The following is a 20,556-nucleotide window of genomic DNA, read 5'->3' on the forward strand; positions in this document are numbered from 1 at the left end:
ACGGTGGGGGTAAGCAACAACAAGGAGCAGAGTGAGATGGGAGGGTGGGTGAGGCAAGCAACAACACGGAGTGGAAAGGGAGGGTGGGTGATGCAAACATCAGCAAGACGCAGAGCGGGGGAGAGGGTGGTGGCAGCAATAAAACAGAGCTGAAAAGAGGATGGGGTCAAGCAAGAACACAAAGTGGACCAGTAAGGTAAGGAACGCAAAGGCAGAAGCATATGGCAAGAGAGGGAAACATGGAGGTGTGTGGGGAACAAAAGCGTAAAGATAAGAGAGATCAACACAGAGGGGTGGACACATGAGGTAGGCATGTTCTAACATTTGCGCTCGCAGGCAGTGTTTCAAAAAAAGGAAAAAGTAGCTCCTGCAAGGCAAGCAGTGGAAAGACACAAATACTTGGGGCTTGCCCCAGGGGAGGGTCAAACACATGAAGAGGAAGTGAAGCCGCCACCCACAGATGAAAGATAAGCAAGCAAATGAAAGTGACGATGAAGCCAACCAATAGCAAGCAGTGAGTGGCCTCTAAGCCCACTGTAAGCTAACAAAATGTCTCCCAAGCGACAGTGCATGCACTACCCCAGGCGAGACCTAAAAAATCCAAAAGCTCCGTCTAGCCAGGCCTAAAATTGGTTGCAAAGGTGCAGGAGCTATCATTATAACGTGGAACATATCTTTTCCACCCTGTGGTTCTGTGTTATCTTGACAAATTTAGATAGAGCTTAATACTTGTGATGAGGCATGTTTGAGCCAAAGAGTGAAGGGTGTAATTTGGCCCATGTTAGAAATATCTGGCATGGTCAGTTTTTACTCTCCATGTCGGTAAGCTACTTTGATAAATCCATATCTGGAATACTAGGGGGCAAATTAAAGTTTGATTTGCAAAGTCAATGATGTGGCTTTACGATAGGAATTTAGTGGGAACAGCCAGGTGCAAACAACAAACACTGTGATGAAGAATGTTATTGAGAGGGGATGTCAGGATTGCAGCAGAAAATGCATTGTTTTAAACAAAAATTGAGGATCCAGTCACAGTAGAGGGCCAGTGGAGAGCGCCGCCTCCCAATCCCCGACGCAATTCAGTTACAAGACGAGTTACTGACCCTTGAAGGGTCGCGGCGTGAACACTCACCTTATCGAACATCTCAAAGAGCTTGGCACTGGGCTGGTGGATAGTGCAAATAATGGTGCGCCCTCCGAGAGCCAGGGACTTCATCAGGGAAACCACCTGGAAGCAGGAAGCGCTGTCCAGGCCACTGCAGCAGAGAGGGGTAAGAGACACGATAAAGATAGGTCAGCAAGAGACAACTGTTGGCTAGCAGAAGAAACTCCTGTTTATTTTTCATTATGGTTAGTTAGAGAGCTGACCCTAGTTCTTCGCAGCTCATATGGCAACCTCTCTCCAAAGGCACACAGGCGTGAATTCAGCCATGGAGTGCCCAGATAGAACAGACACACACCTAGCTAGAGGAGAGTGGCGCTGGGGCTTATATAGCTAACATAGTGTTTATTCACTTGGAAACATGCTTATGGTCTTTTCTGGTGAATTCCCCCTTAAACCTGTGTCCATCACCCGCAATAAAATGTTGTCATCAAAAAGCAAATGGGAGACACAAGCAGTCAAGTACAGCATTGATGTAGTTAACTTCAAACCTTCAAATGGGATTATTTGATGACCACTGTGGAACCTGCCTCAAAGAATCCCTCAGTTGACCCTTTTCTGGCTGAAAGCCCAAGCTGTACAAGTCATAGTGTTGGCCCCTTCCTACGGGCATTACTAACCAAGCAGCAGCAGCAGAAGGCGGAGAGCTAGGAGACAAGGCATGTCAGAGAGGGGTTCTTGGAATGTACAAGGAAAGACCAGCTTACACCAGGGGAGAAATTCTGTGAGGCAAGAATCCTTATGGCTACGGTGGAGGCCCCAGTTATCAAATAGATTTAGGACCATTTCGAGAGGGTTAGATTTTACATACAATTATGTTAAATGCACGCTACCACATAAGTGACAGTGGTTCTCATGGCTTTCAGAAGGCTCCATCTTGATGCACGACAAACTGCCAAGGTCAACAGTGAGAAAGATAACTATACAAGTACAGAACAAGATTCTGCCAGCTGCTTCTCTGTCAGTCCTAGAAGAAGACACAAACAACCACTATGCTTCGAAGCAGCAAAGCAGAGGGGGAGCATCTGGCACAGCTAGGGAGAGGTAAGTGACGTGGAATGCATTAGACACTGTAAGATGTACTGTGACCACTTCACTCTAGACTGTAATTCTGTACTTTTCACCGATAAATTATTTTTCCGGTGCTATTCTATTTATTCATATGCAAGCAAAACAAGACTACAAGACCCAGAATCCATCAAGTATCCTATGAAAGTCCAGGACTGAAAACAGCGTAAATGATGGCCTGGACAGCAGTGGTCTCGCTAAGGGAATGAGCTAACATGTCAGTCAATGGAAGAGAACTAAATAAGGAGCACTGTAAATGTGTGACACTGTCCAGAAATGGTGGAAGAGAGTGGGCCACTGTACTTCCAGTTATGAAGTTGACACCTCTTTTTTGGTAGATACTCAATGGCCAAAACTGCAAGCGAAGCAAAGATTGGAAAGCCAGGGAGACTGAAGAGTGGCAGTGTTAAGGGGTGCTAGGTCATCAAATGCAGTGGAAGGTGCAAATTCCCTTACCTGGTTGGCTCATCAAAGAACATGACTGGTGGGTTGTTGACCAGCTCCAGAGCGATGGCAAGTCGCTTGCGTTGCCCGCCCGACAGTGAGAGAGTGCGGGTAAATTCACACTCCAGGAGTCCTAGAGCAGTGAGGATCTCATTCACCTGAATAGGGGAGAGAGGTAGGAAGGAGAATTTGTGGGGGTGAAGGAAAGGGGCGTGGGGGACAAGAGGAGGAGAAAAGAATGAAACATTACCCATTACATCTCAAGGGATTGAGAAACATATTCCAACAAAACCCATAGATCCCAGAAGTCACTGTAAATCAATAGCTTCCAACAATTTCAAACAGTTAACATAATCTAATAAAATCAATGGCTCCCAATAAGTGTTATAGGTTGACAGCACAATCACGACAAACAAGCAACATTCACTATACAACAAACATCGTGATCAACCGTACTAAACAAAAAAGACCTAAAAGCCATTATAAGTCGGTGGTCAACAACCATCCACTCTGATCCAGTCATGTAAATGGTACTGAACAGGCACTGTAATTCAGCAAAACCAGAAGCACTCAACTTGCTTCATACTCAACAGCATCAACTGTAACCAACAGTAAATATGCTTTACTATGATAAATGCTATGCAACAAATAGGATATTTCTGCATCATATTCCATCAACCATGCCAAAGGACCCCAGCATGCATCATAATCCAACAGCACCCGCTTTATCAGTAGTACGAAACGCTCCTACTCCAACACCACAAACAGAGACAGAAGTATCCCACAAACATCAAAATTCAAATTCACCAGCACTGCCAAAACAAACACACGTCTTACTCCAACAGCACCAACACTTGCTCTGCTACCCAACATGCATAATAGTCCAAAAACACAACCACATTGCACGTCCCCAGCTTTTGTGTCTCTTTGGCATGAGGCCGGGGAGAACTGTGGGCAATATGGCCAGGACTTCCTGGTTCCTGACTTGTGTGTCAAAGGACAGGAACCAGGAAATGCATAATGCATTTGATGCGTCACTTCCACCCCCATTGTTGCAATGGCTGGGGGCTATTGGGGCAAGCAGCATTTTGCGCTTGCCCTTTTTGAAAAACCAGCATTACATAAGGACAGGATTGAGGCAGGGCTCAGTCTCACCAGCAGCTCTTACATAGCAAGAAGTCAAGTGCTGGTCACCCTCTTGTTTTTGCCTGATGTTATAGTCCTGCTGTATTTTTATAGTCATTTTGCCTTCTCTGTGGGTTAACATCTTATCTCTTTGCCCTCTTCTAGCGGTAATGGCTTTCAAGGTTGTATGGTTGATCAGTCATTGCTTTGTTTGAAACAGCTCTATAAGCCTAAGCCAGCAGTGTTGAGGAAGGTCTTCTTTAGATGGTGCACATTGGGATGTCTTAGGATCACACAGCTGCAAGAGATGGTCAAGCAGTGTCCCAGGCCAAGTAATTTGAGACATATTCCCTGTAAATTAATAAGGGGCAAACACATTTTCAATCACAATAAGGTGAATTTATCCAACACACGGACTGATATCATCATGGACGTCGTCTGAGCTTTTGCTGAAACCCTATTTCTTAGAAGGAAGAGTGAAGGGCCTCACTACACTGGTCGCCCTTATTGTGATATAGCCGCCCTCAACAGTAAATTAATTCCATAAGAGATGTGCTCTCCATCAATTACTTTTTAAGACAGCACTGAGGTGACAGGCAGCAATCCTTATTCTGCAAGTACTTCCGCATCAGGTTGGGGCATAAGCCCACAGTTTGACAATGTAGGGTGTAGAGCTATAGCCCCAGGGTCCCCTTTGGCAGTTTTGTGGGGGGGGGGGGGGGGGGGGGAGGGGTGGTAGGAGTGGTTGCACCATCGAGGTGTCCAACGTTACAGAGATTTAGGACTCTACCTCAGGAACACAGGTTCACCCGTGTGGTCCTAGTGGAATGAAAGGAATTATAGACTTGAGTGTTGTGCCATTTCTAGGGAATGCCTTAATGAAAATAAATGTATATCAATCATGTATATATCAATCATGGGAAGGGGGTGTGGCCTAACGACTAGAGCTATCGACCTGAATCTGGGGAACTGGGTTCGAGTATTTGCAACCACGCTCAACATCCTGTGATTCTGGGCAAATCACTTAATCTCCCCGTGCCTAACACAAAATGAATGTGTCCTTGTGTAAGGCAACTGGTGCTCAAGTAAAGCGTTCTGATACCTGATACCTTTGGGTCGAGTTTGCGATGTATAAAACTCAGAGAAAAAAGAAATCCTCTTAAGACCAATTGCCATTTTGAGAAGTGTACTTTGTTGCCTACTACCCAACAAAACTGTTATACCTATTTTTGCACCATTGTGAGGATTTACAGGTTTAGTGTGTTTTTGTAAATGTTATGTTTATGATGTGTTGCTGGAATAAACATGATCTGTTGATCCACAGCATTCGTTAGCTTGATATATTGTCATTGATTCAGTTGAGTTGGGGGGGGTGGGATCCAGGCGGGGTCACCAGGCGTTATGATACCTAAAGCAACATAATCTAACAGCACCACCACTGCCAATGGACCTCAACAGACGTCACAATGCAACAGTACAAACATTGCCAATGGTGCTAAACACAATGCACACACCAACTGCAGGAATGGTACTGGAAAGGGATCACGATCCAAGGAAACCCACTGTCATCATAATTCAACATCACCAATAGATATCACACAAGAGGCAATTCCTAACAACACCCATGAGACACAACACACAGCAAAATCCAACAACATCAATCAAATTAAACAAGTATTACAATTCAGTAGTACAAATGCAGCTAGGTGAACAACACCAATGCAATCCAACAAACACCTGGACCCTCTCCACAGACTAGCACATTTAACCTTTCATTCTTCAGATGTCCACAAAGCTCAGGTCATTTTTATTGCATAAGATTGACAGTGATAAAACACATAATGAGACACGCCATATTTGAACCAGATCCTTATAACTCTGCCTATGGCCCTCGTTTGGGGTACCATTGAGGATTCAGACATTTTGAGCAGCACACGGGCAACTGAGTGGCGGTCAGTGGTGAGCTGGTGGATGCTGGCACGCAAAGATTTTTTTAAGAGTTTTTACCTGACACAGCCAGAGGCTACTGTGGCACCTAGCTGAGGCCAGTGGTCAGGCATAGGTGTCAACCGAATGGACAGATTGGAATACTCCACCCCTATATATTATCTGTCAGGGCCATTGAAAACACATTACAATACCTCTTAAACCCCCACATCCCCATCTCCAAGACTCACCAGCTCTTTTTTGACTTCCTGTTTCTCGCTTAATTTAAGGTTTGCAGACACCTGAAAAAAACAAAACCGGAAGTAATGAGTTAATCATCCACGCAGGGCGTTGGAAGGTTAGGCCTCCTAGTTAGTGTCCTGATTCTTAGAGATATGGTCTCAGGGTCAGAGAGAGTGTACTAATGATATTTTTAGAAATCAACTACTCATTTTTGGACCCCACTTAATTTGTGGCAACATACATTCAGCAGGAGCTGCAAACTAACTGTATTATAGTATGAAACCTCACCCGAGGCCCAGGGGCTGGTTGAATTTAAATAATGACTACAAACTTTTGTAAACTTTCCAAAATGGTGCCAACCGTTCCTGTAAAACAACTTCCTGCAGACAGATTTTGTACAAAATCTTTTTTTTGCATGAGAATTCTCCATCTTAAAAGTTTTTTGCTGAGATTTCTTTCTGTTAATGCCTACTTTTGCTGAGTTGCTTAATCACAATTTAAACCCAGAAACTTTTGATAAAATTGCTAAAATTGCAAAGCTAGGGAAGTTTTGAAAAAAATGTAATGAATATTGCCTAATAAAAACATTGAAACTTCATACAATATATTGAACCACAGTTGGACTTAGCTTCTGGGTCTGGTCAGAAGCTTAATTCCTATAATCAGGGCCACTGGAATTATGCGATTGTGCAGCCGCAGCAACGTTGCTACCTTATTCACTATCTGCTGCATAATCCACAACTTTTACGAAAAAAAAATAGTTTTTAGCTCAAACGGTTAACAAAAATGCATTGCACGTGTCTCTGCGCAGTGGAATGCCCTTTGCAATGCTGGGTTGATGACATTTCTGTTGCTTAAAGCTATATTTGGTTGTTAAACTGATACTAATGAGGTGCAATCAATACCCATACAGTGTCACCGAGTTTAAAAATGACGAAATTATAAAATAATGAAGTAATATAATTACAAAACGTGCTGCATCATGCCACAAAATTAGCCTTTTCTTACCACATAATTTACTCAACCCTGTCGCATAATTTGGCCCTCTCCTGCCACATAATTCCAGTGGACCTGCTTATAATTCACCCCTAACTCATAGTCAGACCGTGTCCACCTCAGAACATGGGCGCCAGGGGTGCACAGGTCTAAGGCCCAGATGTAGGTAAAAAATATTTACCGATTCTTAATTACCGAATTTTACCGATTCGGTAATTAAGAATCGGTAAATATGAAGGGTGGACATGTAGGTCCATCCAGATGTGTATTTTACCGATTCGCTAAAAATCGGTATTTACCGAATCGGTAAATACCGACCGGTAATGCTCCATTCATTCCTATGGGCTTTGAAGTCCATAGGAATGAATGGGGCATTACCGGTCGGTATTTACCGAATCGGTAAATACCGATTTTGACAAGGGTGCAGGGGGTGTCACTTTGACACCCTCTAGCACCCCCAAAAAAGGGTCGGGCCATATGGCAGGCATACCTGCCCTAAGGGCAGGTCTGCCTGTCATATGGCACAGGTGTGCATGCACACATGTGCATTCACCATCAAATTGAATTTGATGGTAAAATACCGATTTCTTAGGCCTTGTGGGACTCATAAGAGTCCCACCTACATATCAATTTTAACAAATCTGTAAAAATACCGGTCGGTAAATTTACCGACCGGTATATTTACAGATTCGGTAAAATTACCGATCGGTAATTTTACCGATTCTGCCCCCTACATCTCAAAATACTTTTACCGGTCGGTAACGGCCGAATTCGGCCGTTACCGACCGGTAAAACCCTACCTACATCTGGCCCTAAGTGATTAACTATGAAGTGAATGCCTGGAAAGAGTTTGAAAGTTTAAATAAACATTGGCAAAGCCATTAGGTCTGAGCTTGTTAACCATGCAATGTATTGTTATGTTTTCCCAAATGTATTAAATATATTTTTTTTTAAATGAAAAACATGTAACAATATACAGAAAGAAATGCTGTAGCCCAGCACCTCAGACACACCAGCCCTGGTGCTGAAGTGTACTCATTTTCAGAACAGGCGCGCGGAGGAAAAATGTCGTCCCTCACAGTGCACGAGGACCAATGGTTGAATATGGCTGACAAATGCTGTGTGCTGTGTGGGCGGAGAGAAAACGTGAATAACACTTAAACAGACCAGAGGATGAGGGAGGTTGACCGAAAAGCATCTTTATGCATGCAAATATGTGTGAATTTCTCTTGTTGTTTGTGTGTTTTTTTTAAAATTGACATTGAGGTTGGAGAAACAGTTAAATCTGTCCAGAGACCAGATCTAAAAATAGGATTTACATTTATAGGCTAGTGCATCTGATAAGTCTGTGGCAGATTCACTTACATTCATTTAAAACTTCCATTTACTTACATCAACAAAATAAAAGCATCTTAAAGCCTAAGGGCCTGACTCACAAAGGTTAACTTACACTTTCGTGTACGTTTACGATTGTTTGCTATTAACAAAGGTATTTACGACTAGTATTTTTACGAGTGCGGAGTCCGACTCCTCGCACATAACAAGACCTATGTTTTTATGTGTGGGGACTTCGCACTCGTAAATATACTACTCATAATCCCTTTGCGAATAGCAAACAATCATACATTTACCCGAAAGAATTCCTTTGTGAATCACAGGCGCTTAAAATTGAGCTATTTTTAAATTACAAAATTGTTGTCGGTGGTCTACACTTTGGCCGTTAAGTGGCGCTGTTTCACAACCTATTCGAATAATATAAGTAGATGCTTTGCAGGTTTCCGACCTTGTTGTTACTGAGTTTGTACGTTTGCCATTGGTATTATGGTTTTCTTCTTCCGAATATTAGCTGCATTAAAATCCTCTTGCCTGTCTAGTCTGCGCATTCTCTTTCCAGATCTAAAGTAGGTAGCAAAACTAAGACATCGTTCATCGTTGGGCAGTGCCATGGGCACGTTGCTCTGTAAACGCATTGCTTCCGTATGTGTTCCTGTTTCCTATGTATTCGGACAAGGCCCGTTGCCCCTGCTAGGGCTGCCAATGGCACTACCAACACAACTACTCACTATCACAACCCTACAAGTGTGACAATTCATATTATTTCCAGTGGCGGCTGCCACCTACGGAGAGTGGTGAGGCGGGCAAATGGGTGCATGCGTCGCACCATTACATTACCAAAATTGTGACATGCATTACATTATTGTAACTTTAAAACGGTAATCAAACGCATGTCGTCAGCGAATTCGTGCACATTACCACACACACATAAAATACATTTAAAAAATTTAAAAGAAAGGAAACAAAACTCACTTTGCTGCACGTCCTCGCTCCGGTCCAGTGCCCTTCTCTCCGCAGGCGCGGACCCCAGCCAACTCCCCGAACATATCTGGCGCTGCTTTCATGCTGTTAATCAGCATGAGAACATCGCCAGGATTGGATAGAGCGGGCTCTCTTAGTGCTCCCAAGAGCACTGGAGGCCTTTGCTTGCTCTCGACCTAGCTTTTTTAGACAGTTGCGTTGAGATGTTTAAAGTGCGCATGTCTGGCTGGCCGTCTTAAGACAGCCAGCCAAAGAGACAGGCACACTTTTAATATAAAGTGCCCTGCCCATCTCTTCTTTCTGCTGCTGCCAGTCAGCAGCGGCCCTGCTCCTGTCCTCACACGGCTCGGAACGCGCTTATTGAAAAATAAAATGGTATTAAATTAGCTTTATTACCATGTTATTATTAATCTCTGGGGCATGAGCGGCATTTAAATCAGTGGGGTGATGCTCCTATGCCTTAATGGAGGAGCCACCCCTGATTATTTCAGGTCCCCAAAGCTATAAGAATGGCTTGGGCTGCCGTTATTAGTAATTTTTAATGTACATTGAAGTAATAAACAACTGTTGTGGTCATCTCTTAGGAAATTAAATAGTGCTACCATGTGGCAGACTGTCATCAGAGCAGGTGTTGACTATCAAATTCCGGTGCCCAAGCACCGGAAACCACAGGCTCAAATTAAGAACTGTGTATGCCAACTGACAACTGTTAGTTTCCCTGTTTCCTGACTTTCTTTACCAACTGGGCATTTAGGGGGACTGGACAGTGCCAGTTTCATGTACCAGCTTCTATTGCATACCTGGCAATAGAATAGATTCAGAAGGGTGATTCCTGATTCTTTTGAGCCAAAACTGGCTTTATTTTGGCTGTCTCCCACTTGAAATTGCCTCTTTCCCACTCCCACTTTCCTCTGCTAAAATGATGGCATGCATCATGCTATTGGCGTGTTTCTGCATATTCCATGTGCCAGACAGAAGAGTCAGGTCGCACTGCCTCCTTCGCCATCTGAACACTTTCTGTTTCTAATTTCATTCATGTACAGTTGGCAGCTATAAGTTTCCATGCCTTGGAATCTTCGTTTATGGTCAAATATTCTCTTGCTCCAAATTTTTCAGGTTTCAGTCCTGCCCAAAATAGTAATCCCACTGTCTTGGTTTTTCCCTTTACCACTCCTTAGTGTTTCCCCCTTTGATGTGCTTGTTATTATTTTTGCCCAGACATGTTCCTGCCTGCTATGAGGACGTGGAATTTGAGCAGGTGGGATTCCTAGAACAACATTCCAGGAAATGCTTGTGAGCCAGTCATTACTTCAGGACACATTTTTGACCTTACGAAACCACCGAGTCATGTTTTTTATTCCTCTAAAGCGGCAATGAGGTTAGAAGCCAGGAACTATCTTGCCTTTTTTTTTACACAACATATCTGGAATGTTGCTGCAAAATCATCTACCAGCGCCGAAAGACTGAAGGTGCTTTACTTTCTGATGGTGCTAACGTAGCACTCAAAGCTCCTAGTTTGGTTTGTTCCCTACCAGAGATTTCTGCACCTCAATCATTGTTCGTTTCCTGTGACATTCGAGCCCCTGCCTGTGACATTGCCCTGCTTCTCTGCCTAATTTGCTTTGCTCTACAGTGCAAGATTTTAAAGCTTTGCAACCTTAGGTCCAACACTGATCTTTCATCGGATCTTACATAGAGTCACATGCTTGAATCCTTCCCCGTCATCAGGCTGGGACATAAACTTCAACTAATGAGGCGAGGGTACATTAAACCCCACTCCCACCAGAGGCCACCACATCTCATAATCTTTCATTTCTACCAAACATGTGTAAAAGGAGTCCTTCGGAGTTCTGCTCAACAGTCTTTAGTTAAGAGATTGTTCTTGATTATGCCTTGAAGATTTTGATATTTCAACCCTCTGGGAAGTCACATGAATCAGTGGGTTCTCTCAGGAGTGTGGGCAAGGTACATCTTGGGCTTGTGGAACATGTAGAAAGTTGAGGATTCCTGTGGAGCACCTGCACAAAGACTGCATCTGCTGCTTGTACCAATCTCCAAGCGCTAAAGACTGAGAGATATGTACATAACTTTACTCTAAAATGTTAAAGGCCAGGGAAGGTCACCTCCTCCTTTTGTTCCAGAGATCCAAGGTGAAGTATTCCCACTGATCAGGGGGATACATTTCATTGGAGGGCGCATTGGTAGCCAAAAAGAACATTCATAATCTAAATCTTCAGGCAAGGCTACTGCAGTCCCTCTCCTGAATGAATCTCTATGACCAGGAGAGGGAGACAGCCATGACAACGTGGGCTTTACACCGTGCTGCCATTACGATGCTGCCATTACAACGCAAGTCTTTACAACGACTTGCGCTGGATGGCGCTTGAGACTAAGGAATAGTAGATTTACTATTCCAACACCTTCCCTACCGTTGCGTAGGCTGGAGTTGGAATAGTAAATCATACTATTCCAAAATCCAGCGCCTACAGCGCAAGTCGTTGTAACGACTTGCGTTGTAATGGATGCGTCGTAATGGCAGCGCGGTGTAAAAGCCCGCGTTGTCATGACGTACATCCCCAGGAGATTACAATCTAAACGTCAGTAAGTGTGCCGGTTAATGGCTAAATCAGTGACTGCTGCTTTTATTGTGACTGCCTCTGAGAGTCCCCCCATCACTGCTGTTTACAAAAAGAAGCCAGCTCCATCTCTTTCATTGACAGCACGTACACTCCTGAAGGGAGCCCAAACAGGGTCACCCTTTGTCCACTGCTGGCACCCCTAAAACAACAAAGCCGCAAACAGTTCCATGGTTGCCGCTAGCATGGTCGAGAATAGCTCTATTGACAACACCATCAAAGACAACAACATCATCATCATCATGTTGGAGAGGAAATCATATCCAAAACTTTTAAACCGAATTACGGCATATCTTGAGAGAGAAAAAATAAATGTGCACCAACTACATGTTCAAGAAAGTATGGTAAAATAAGAGATATTGAGTTACTGCATCGTAAAGCATGCAGACTAAGATTTTGACTTGATGATAGTCGTGCAAGTAACCTAGACTGTGATTTATTAATTTAGAAAGTACTATTTTTATTAACGCGTGTTAGAAATGTGTAAATGATAAACTCTCATGTTATTGAATTTACCCATATCATTATTATTTTAATTTATGTATATGTGCGACTAATACGATTTTATCAAACATTATGAATTATCCTAATTATGAGGATGAACTTTACTGAAATTTACCATTTATGTATGCAAACATGTGCATGAAATGACATAAAGAAAGTAGGCATTACTCATCCCCAGTTGATGAAGCTTCAGTGAAACTTTCATGGATTGTATTTCGTACATGTACTAACGTTGCGCACATTTGGTGAAGACTTGGAAACGTAATTTTGAATATGTTTGTGCGTTAATACTTGCAATGTACAAATGCATCACACTGACACATATTATTTGTAACCCCACTAAATGATTTCAAGTGCATCAGGATTATACTAGAATCATGATATCCTTAGATTTCCTATGACCTCTTGAACTTGTTCATGTGCTCTACATAAAGGAGCATTGTCCCAACATTTCCATTATTGGATTGCTTAAGGACTGCATAATTGTACCACCTATTTCTCTAAATGTTGTGTCTTCATCATGTCGCCTAACAACCATCCCATACAAACTGACCAATGGACTGAGTGGCCTGACCAACTGTGGCGATTCCAGGAGGTGTCACCCCCAGAACTTTAAGAATATAGAGCCATATGTAGGTAATCTCTATTTACCGATTCTTAAATACCGAATTTTACCGATTCGATATTTAAGAATCGGTAAATAGTATATAGGGGAAAATTCCATACATTTTACCAATTCGGTAATATTCGGTATTACCGATTCGGTATTTACCGATTCGGTAATTCCCATTCATTCCAATAGGCCTGGAGGCCCATAGGAATGAATGGGAAGCCATTCACTATTACCGATTTGGTAAATACTGAATCGGTAATAGGGGGAACATATTCAAGGGTGGCGGGGTGTTACATTGACACCCTGTTGCACCCCTGAATAGTGCATGTGTGCACATGTGGCACACATACATGCCCTAAGGGCATGTATGTCTGCCACATGGCACTTTTAAAAAAGCACATTTATTTTTTAAAGGTTTTCGATATTTACCACCAACTTGTAGTTGGTGGTAAATAACGAATCCTTAAATCAAAAATGCACTCACTTGAGTGCTCCCTACATAGGATTTAAGGATTTGGTAATTTACCGATTTGGTATTTTAAGGATTCGGTAATTTACCGATTCCTTAAATTACCTAACCGGTAAATTACTGAATCCTTAAATCCAGCCACCTACATTGGAAAAAGCTAAATACCGGTCGGTAACTGCAAATTTACCGATTTTCGGCCGTTACCGACCGGTATTAAGCTACCTACATATGGCCCATAATACTGCTTGATGAGAAAGAGAAGAATCTTTTGTGGAAAGACGAACTGACTGGCTGATGAACTGGCGAACACACTGTGAGTGTTGGATGAACTGCCAGTTGATCCCTACTATTGCTGACGGAGGTTTGCGGAACTCCCATTGCATCTTTTACTTGCCTAATGTAGATTCACCTGGCTTCCTTTCCGGACTGACGTATATGCATATGTGTCTGGTGGTCTCTTTCTTTCTGGGAGACTGCTTGAACTGCCCTATTCCATGTCCCTTTCTGAATCCTTGAGCTTTGGTATATCTATTTTGACTCTGGAAATTTGTAGATGCATTTACATTGACTTAACTCTTGATAAACTATACGAAATATCTCCATATTGTCTCAGCTATCCTAATTATTTCTATCCAAATGAATGTGCATTCTTAATCCCCTTAATCAACCGTGGTCGGTGTAGGTAAGCATAGAGGGGGGTGGGTCGGGCCAAGGCGGGGCAACACATTCAACGAGAAATTGTGCTCTACTGGTAGCGCCCTATGGAGGAGTGCTGAAAGACGTAATTTGTAGAAATGCAGAAATGTGTAGAGCGGCAACCTGGCAGAATCAACACACCTTTACGCAGCACCGTTGCCGGGAGGCAGCTGCACAAAGGGACACAGCAGTGGGACAGGCGGTTCATCTTGCTCTCCTTCTATAAAGTGAGCCTCTGGATTTTACTAGGCATCCACTGTTTAGCTGTATTAGCCTATCTGTTATGAACTACTTGTTAAGCAAGCATGTAGAGCTACACAAGATTCAGTGCCGGTAAAGTAACAAGTTACTTTCCTGTAAGTTGAGTTCTTCAGCGTTGATCTCACTCACAGATTGAAAGGCTGCTCAAGCTCCTCCCTAGTCGAGTTTCACCTAACAAATAAATCCCTTTCATACCCCTGCTATAAAGACTGAGGTATATGGGCCTCTGGAGACAGTGATGCTCACTGGGCTCTCACCTCACTGGCTGAACTTTGGATTTTTTCCAATAAGGTGAACATGCTACTAGTGTGATAATGCCTACAGCTTTTTATGTTCTGTTTAGCACTAAACGTCTACTTTGAATTTGATGTGGAATGATTCGAGCATGTAAATCTTTGAAATATACCAACGCTGAAGAAATGTAGTTATGGTTAAATAACTTATTTAGTAGTCTCTGATTGTTTCATTGTGGGTTTTTGGGCAGGCGGCAACCTTCGTAAATATGCCTGAACACGAATGACTTAACCTGGAAAGCTGGCGCAATGGGTTAAGGCTCACTGCTGACATCAGCAGTGATAAGAAAATCATGTCCTCTAAACCTGGCCTCGTGAAGCAAAATCAGCATTCCATCCTTCCGAGGTTAGTGAATGGAGTACAATTACATTTTGTAATAATAACAACTGTTATTTACCATCTTCATCAACATTGTTAGAGCGCTATGAACTGCTATCCATACTCCATACTAATATTATAAAGAGAGAGCCCAAACCTTTGAGGCGGGTAATCTCAGTAACCACAGCACCAATCACAACACCCAATACAGCGTTGGAAAGGGCAGTTGCAGCAGAAAGACATAGGTTATGCAGACGGCCACCATATATTTATATATTTTTTGCAGAGTTCTATATAGCGCAAACTTGACCCAAACTGAATCAGGTATCAGAGCGCTTCACATAGCACCAGTTACGTTACATGAGGACACACATTCATTTTTGTAAGGCACGGGGAGATTAAGTGATTTGCCCAGAATCACAGGATGTTTGGCGTCGTTATCAAGACTCGAACCCAGATCCCCAGGTCCGAGGTCGAGTGCCTTAGCCGTTAGGCCAACTCCTCTATACAGTTAAAAGGTAAAAGAACCGTGCCAGCAAAGTAGTCCCTTGTGGGCGTGTCTGCGTTGTACTGTGGGCGTGTGCTGGGGGCGTGACAAATGCTGGGGGCGTGTGTCCGCCCTTCATGCCATGTGAGTTGTGCATACAAGTGCCAATTACGTTGCTGCGCAGCATCCAGGGGCACGCTGGGGGCGTGACACGCTGGGGGCGTGAGAAACGCTGGGGGCGTGTGTCCGGCCTTCATGCCATGTGAACGCAATTGCGCAGCATCAAGGGGCACACTGGGGGCGTGAGAAACGCTGGGGGCGTGTGCTACGTTCCGACCTTCATGCCATGTTGGTCATACATTAATCAAAAGATCGTCTGCTGTGGCCTTGTGCTGGGGGCGTGACAAACGCGTTCACCTGGAGGCCTGGTAAGTAACGTTACTGCAGCGTCTCCTGCGTGCTGTTACTGAACTCTCTCATTCAACGAAATTACACGCGCCTGCTACCATCAACCAGGGCTGTAGCCGGGCTCAGGCGGCGGATCAGTACACTAATTACACGCGCCTGATAACATCAACCAGGGCTGCAGCTGGGCCTCAAGCGGGTGAACACGCGCCTGTTCACATCAAACAGGCCTACATCTGGGCCTCAAGCGGGGGAACACGCAAATGAGCGTGTCTGTGGGGACAATTACTGCAGCCTCTCCTACTCGCTGTCACTCAACTCTCTCATTAAACGGATGTACCCGCGTCTGATAACTCTGTCATTCAACGACATTACACGCGCCTGCTAACATCAACCAGGGCTGTAGCCGGACTCAGGCGGCGGATCACTACACCAATTACACGCGCCTGCTAACATCAACCTGGGCTGCAGCTGGGCCTTCTCCGTCCCTATTCTAATGAAACAAAAAATGTTGTCTACCGCGAGATTTTAAAATAAATTGCTTTTGCCAAATACACACATTAAACACATTCTATTTCATACCCGGACAACGTCGGGACGGGCTGCTAGTCCATACTAATATTATAAAGAGAGAGCCCAAACCTTTGAGGCGGGTAATCTCAGTAACCACAGCACCAATCACAACACCCAATACAGCGTTGGAAAGGGCAGTTGCAGCAGAAGGACATAGGCTATGCAGACGGCCACAATATACATTTAAAAGGTAAAAGAACCGTGCCAGCAAAGTAGTCCCTTGTGAGCATGTCTGCGTTCTGCTGTGGGCGTGTGCTGGGGGCGTGACAAATGCTGGGGGTGTGTGGTATGTTCCGCCCTTCATGCCATGTGAGTCGTAATTGCGCTGCATCAAGGGGCACGCTGGGGGCGTGACACGCTGGGGCCATGACAAACGCTGTGGGCGTGTGTCCGCGCTGTGGGCATGTGTCCACCCTTCATGCAATGTGAAGCGCCAATTACGCAATTGCGCCGCATCAAGGGGTACGCTGGGGGCGTGTGTTACGTTCCGCACTTCATGCCATCTGGGTCGTACATTAATCAGATCGTCTGCTGTGGCCGTGTGCTGGGGGCGTCACAAAGGAGTTCACCTCGAAGCGTGGTAAGTAACCATTCGCAAGACTCCCTTGGGGGACTGCCCGTTGTCTCACACATACTGGGGTGCCGAATGCAGTGTGTGCCTCGGCCTGGGTGCGTCTGAAAGGGCCGAACGCAGTGTGTGGCTTGGCCTGGGTGCGTCTAAAAAGCACTCGGGCTGAAGAGCGTCGGTGTGGGTCATAAAAAAATAAGAACAGTGGCAAACAAACATTCAAGACACACAATTCAAGTGGGGGCACACACGACTGATCGTGTCTGCGGGGACAATTACTGCAGCCTCTCATGTGCGCTGTTACTGAACTATCACATTAAACCAAATTACACGCGCCTGCTAACATCAGCCAGGGCTGTAGCCGGGCTCAGGCGGCGGATCACTACACTAATTACATGCTCCTGCTAACATGAACCAGGGCTGCATCTGGGCCTCGGGCGGGCGGACACGCGCCTGCTATCAACCAGGGCTGCAGCTGGGCCTCAAGCGGGGGAACACACGAATGACCGTATCTGAATACACACATTCTATTTCATACCCGGACAACGTTGGGACGGGCTGCAAGTATAAAATATAAGCTTCATTATTAAGCTTATTTCCCCACAGAACAGGGAGGGTTCAGAGCGGAATATGCAGTTCGATAGATTAGCAATCAGAAAGAGCGCTACCAAAGGTAAGTAACTTATTTTTATGATGGATACTTCTTACTGTCGATTCTTTACCTTTGAATAGAGACCAAAGCAGTACAGTAACTACTTGAAGGGGCTGTGAAGAAAGCTCTGACCAAAAAGTCTTGCTGTATTAAGCAGATGAAAAGACATTTCCATCCTTTATCCATGGATTGGGCTAGGAGAGGGTGGTACCTGGAAATCCTGGACATTCGCATCTGTCCTCTGATTAAGCTGCCACTTCACCTGAGCAACAAGCCAGAGTTCCCCATCCGAATCTGTGCATTCGACATCTGCAAGGAAGACTTGGGCCTGGTTGTTGACGATCTTCCCCATAGAGGCAGTGGTAGAAAGATTACAGGAGTCCCTTGGACCATTGCTGCCAGAATGCATTGCCCAACAAGCATTCTTGCAGAAATTCCAATGAGCAAAAATTGTTGACTTTGTGGGTTCTTAACGGTGGCAAAAATGTCTAGCTCGGGTTCTCCCCATTGTTAAAAGACACCCTGCACCACCACCTCACGATGCAGATGCCACTAGTGATCTGCAAAACCGCGTCTGCTCAGTTGTTGACTCTGGCATTCAGAGACCGTGTTTGGTGATTTGCAATCAGGAAAAGGCCCTGCGGATCCAACCACCTCCAAATACGCAAAGCATCCTGGCACAGGACCCCATTCCGCCCTGCTTGTTGTAGCATTTCCACTTAGTGGTGGTGTTGTCCATAAGAACCTGCACCAGACTCACCTTTATGTGTGCAGGCAGGGCCTTCAGAGCCAAAGAAATGGCCCACACAGCTCCAGCAGATTGATGTGGATCCGGTTAACACCGGATACCTCTGATCTTCATGCCTCCAGACTAGCGGTAAAGCATACGTTACCACCAATCAGCTGTAGGTGGAAAAGGGCGAAGGGCCTGTCATTGGACTCATAGTGTTTGAGTAACAGCCACAGTAGATCTTGAGCTGCCGCCTATGAGACCTGGGAGGTCACCCTTGAAGCTGGGCCACTGTACCTTCACGTTCCATTGCACACTACACATGTGCCACCTGGCATAGTGGATGAGGAGGCCAGGAAGCCTCAGAGCCATTCTCACCATGATACAATACGAAGCCTGCAACACCAGAGAACATATCTCAAATGTCCTTGGCTCACTGTAATGGAGGAAAAGCCCCGAATTTCACTCTATCCAGGATTGCCCCAATGAATAGACACCTATGTGAAGGAATCAGGTGGGACGTCTGCTGGTGTATCGTGAACCCCAGCGATTTCAAGAGTTTTGTCGTTGTTCAAAGATGGTCCACGACTGACTGCAGTGAGATCGGCTTCAGCAGCCAGCCTTCTAGGTACGGGAATACAGGGACTCCTGACTGACGAACATGGACAGTGATCAACTTCATGAACATCCAAGGAACTGGTGTTGCCGAAGGAGAGCATGGCAAACTGAAAAATGCTTTAGGCCTACCTTGAACCGCAGATAATGGCTGTGGGATTTCAGAATGGTCACAAGAAAGTATGCATCCTGAAAGACCAAGAACAGTAGCGGCCCAGCAGGCAGACTGTGTTCACAGATCGGACGGAAGGAAACATGTGTTTGCTAAAACCATCAATCATCTGGGATTCTCTTTATGGAGTAGTGGTTAGAAGTGAATTTGGATTCACTTTCCTTATCAAATCGCATATGGCGTAACTACCTTGATGTTCTGAAGAAATACCATTAGCTGGTGGTCAGATGTCCTTGGTCCAACACCAACCCCGAAACCTAAGGTTAAAAACCGGAGGATGGTTTGCAACTGTACTCTCTCCTTTGAGAACCACATTTATGTTCTAGCTGGCACCTGCTTTGAGATATTGAAAATGCTTAGAAAGATCCTAGGGTTCCTTCCAAAGGATGCTAGAAAGCAAGTTTCCCAGGCTCTCAGGACATCTAGACTTGATTACTGCACTGTGCTATACCTGGGGGCCACACAGGGTAGACTGAAAATGCTTCAGAGAATCCAAAATAAGGCGGCACGGATAGGTCTTAATATCCCATGGTTCTCTCCTACAGGCTCAGCCCTTGCCATGCGTCACTGGCTGCCTGTCAGGGAAACTGTTTCGTTCAAAGCACTTTGCTTTTGCCACAGGGTTTTTCAACAGAAGGGCCCTCGCCCCCTTCTTTCTCGAATCAATCGGTATCTCCCTAGCAGACGCCTTAGATCTTCTGACTCTGTGCTGGTTGCAGTCCCAAAGATTAACAGAGAACGGTTGGGTGGTCGTCCCTTTAGATAACTGACAGCCAAACCATGGAACGCTCTCCCACTGGAGTTGAGACGGGAAGGTGCAGAGTCCATTTTCTGGTTAAAGCTTAAAACCTGTCTTTTCGGGCGGATTTGAGGAATCAGTGTGGTAGTCAGCAGACCAGTGGTTCTTCTTTGGTATGTTTTAAAAATGGGGGTAAGTGTTCCTGATAAGGCACAGAGGTGTGCCAAGAGAAAAGAGACAGAACTGCTAGGTACATAACCAGATGACAGAGGACAGTAAACAAGACTATTTCTTGTTGCCCTCACACATCCCAGGGGATGTCATGCTTCATCATCAGGCGAGTGCCCCTCGTCGGACCGACACTGCAATGCCCTACTGATCCGCCAAAGGGTCACTTTATCTGAGATCTTTTGATTTTTCTTGCCGTTTGATGAATTTTGTCTTTGGTAGCCTGGAGTAACCATGCACTTTACAAAACTGCTAACATAACATAACACAGTAAAGCTCTCAGGAGTGGGATGATAAAATCCAGATCACCACCCAC

At 44.8% G+C, this 20,556-nt stretch overlaps 1 protein-coding gene across 3 annotated transcripts in view; it reads right to left on the bottom strand.

Moving 5' to 3' along the window:
- The window catches only part of ABCG4 (ATP binding cassette subfamily G member 4), a 252,361-nt gene that overhangs the window by 92,938 nt on the left and 138,867 nt on the right, over nucleotides 1-20,556 (bottom strand). For all 3 annotated transcript variants that reach the window (XM_078682187.1, XM_078682188.1, XM_078682189.1), the window contains 3 exons: nucleotides 5,977-6,027; nucleotides 2,687-2,832; nucleotides 1,133-1,256 (listed from right to left, as the gene is read on the bottom strand). In XM_078682187.1, coding sequence (XP_078538313.1) covers nucleotides 1,133-1,256; nucleotides 2,687-2,832; nucleotides 5,977-6,027 — 321 coding nt within the window. The remainder of the gene's footprint in view (nucleotides 1-1,132; nucleotides 1,257-2,686; nucleotides 2,833-5,976; nucleotides 6,028-20,556) is intronic.

Source organism: Lissotriton helveticus, chromosome 3_1, assembly GCF_964261635.1.
Source record: "Lissotriton helveticus chromosome 3_1, aLisHel1.1, whole genome shotgun sequence".
Taxonomy (NCBI): Eukaryota; Metazoa; Chordata; class Amphibia; order Caudata; family Salamandridae; genus Lissotriton; species Lissotriton helveticus.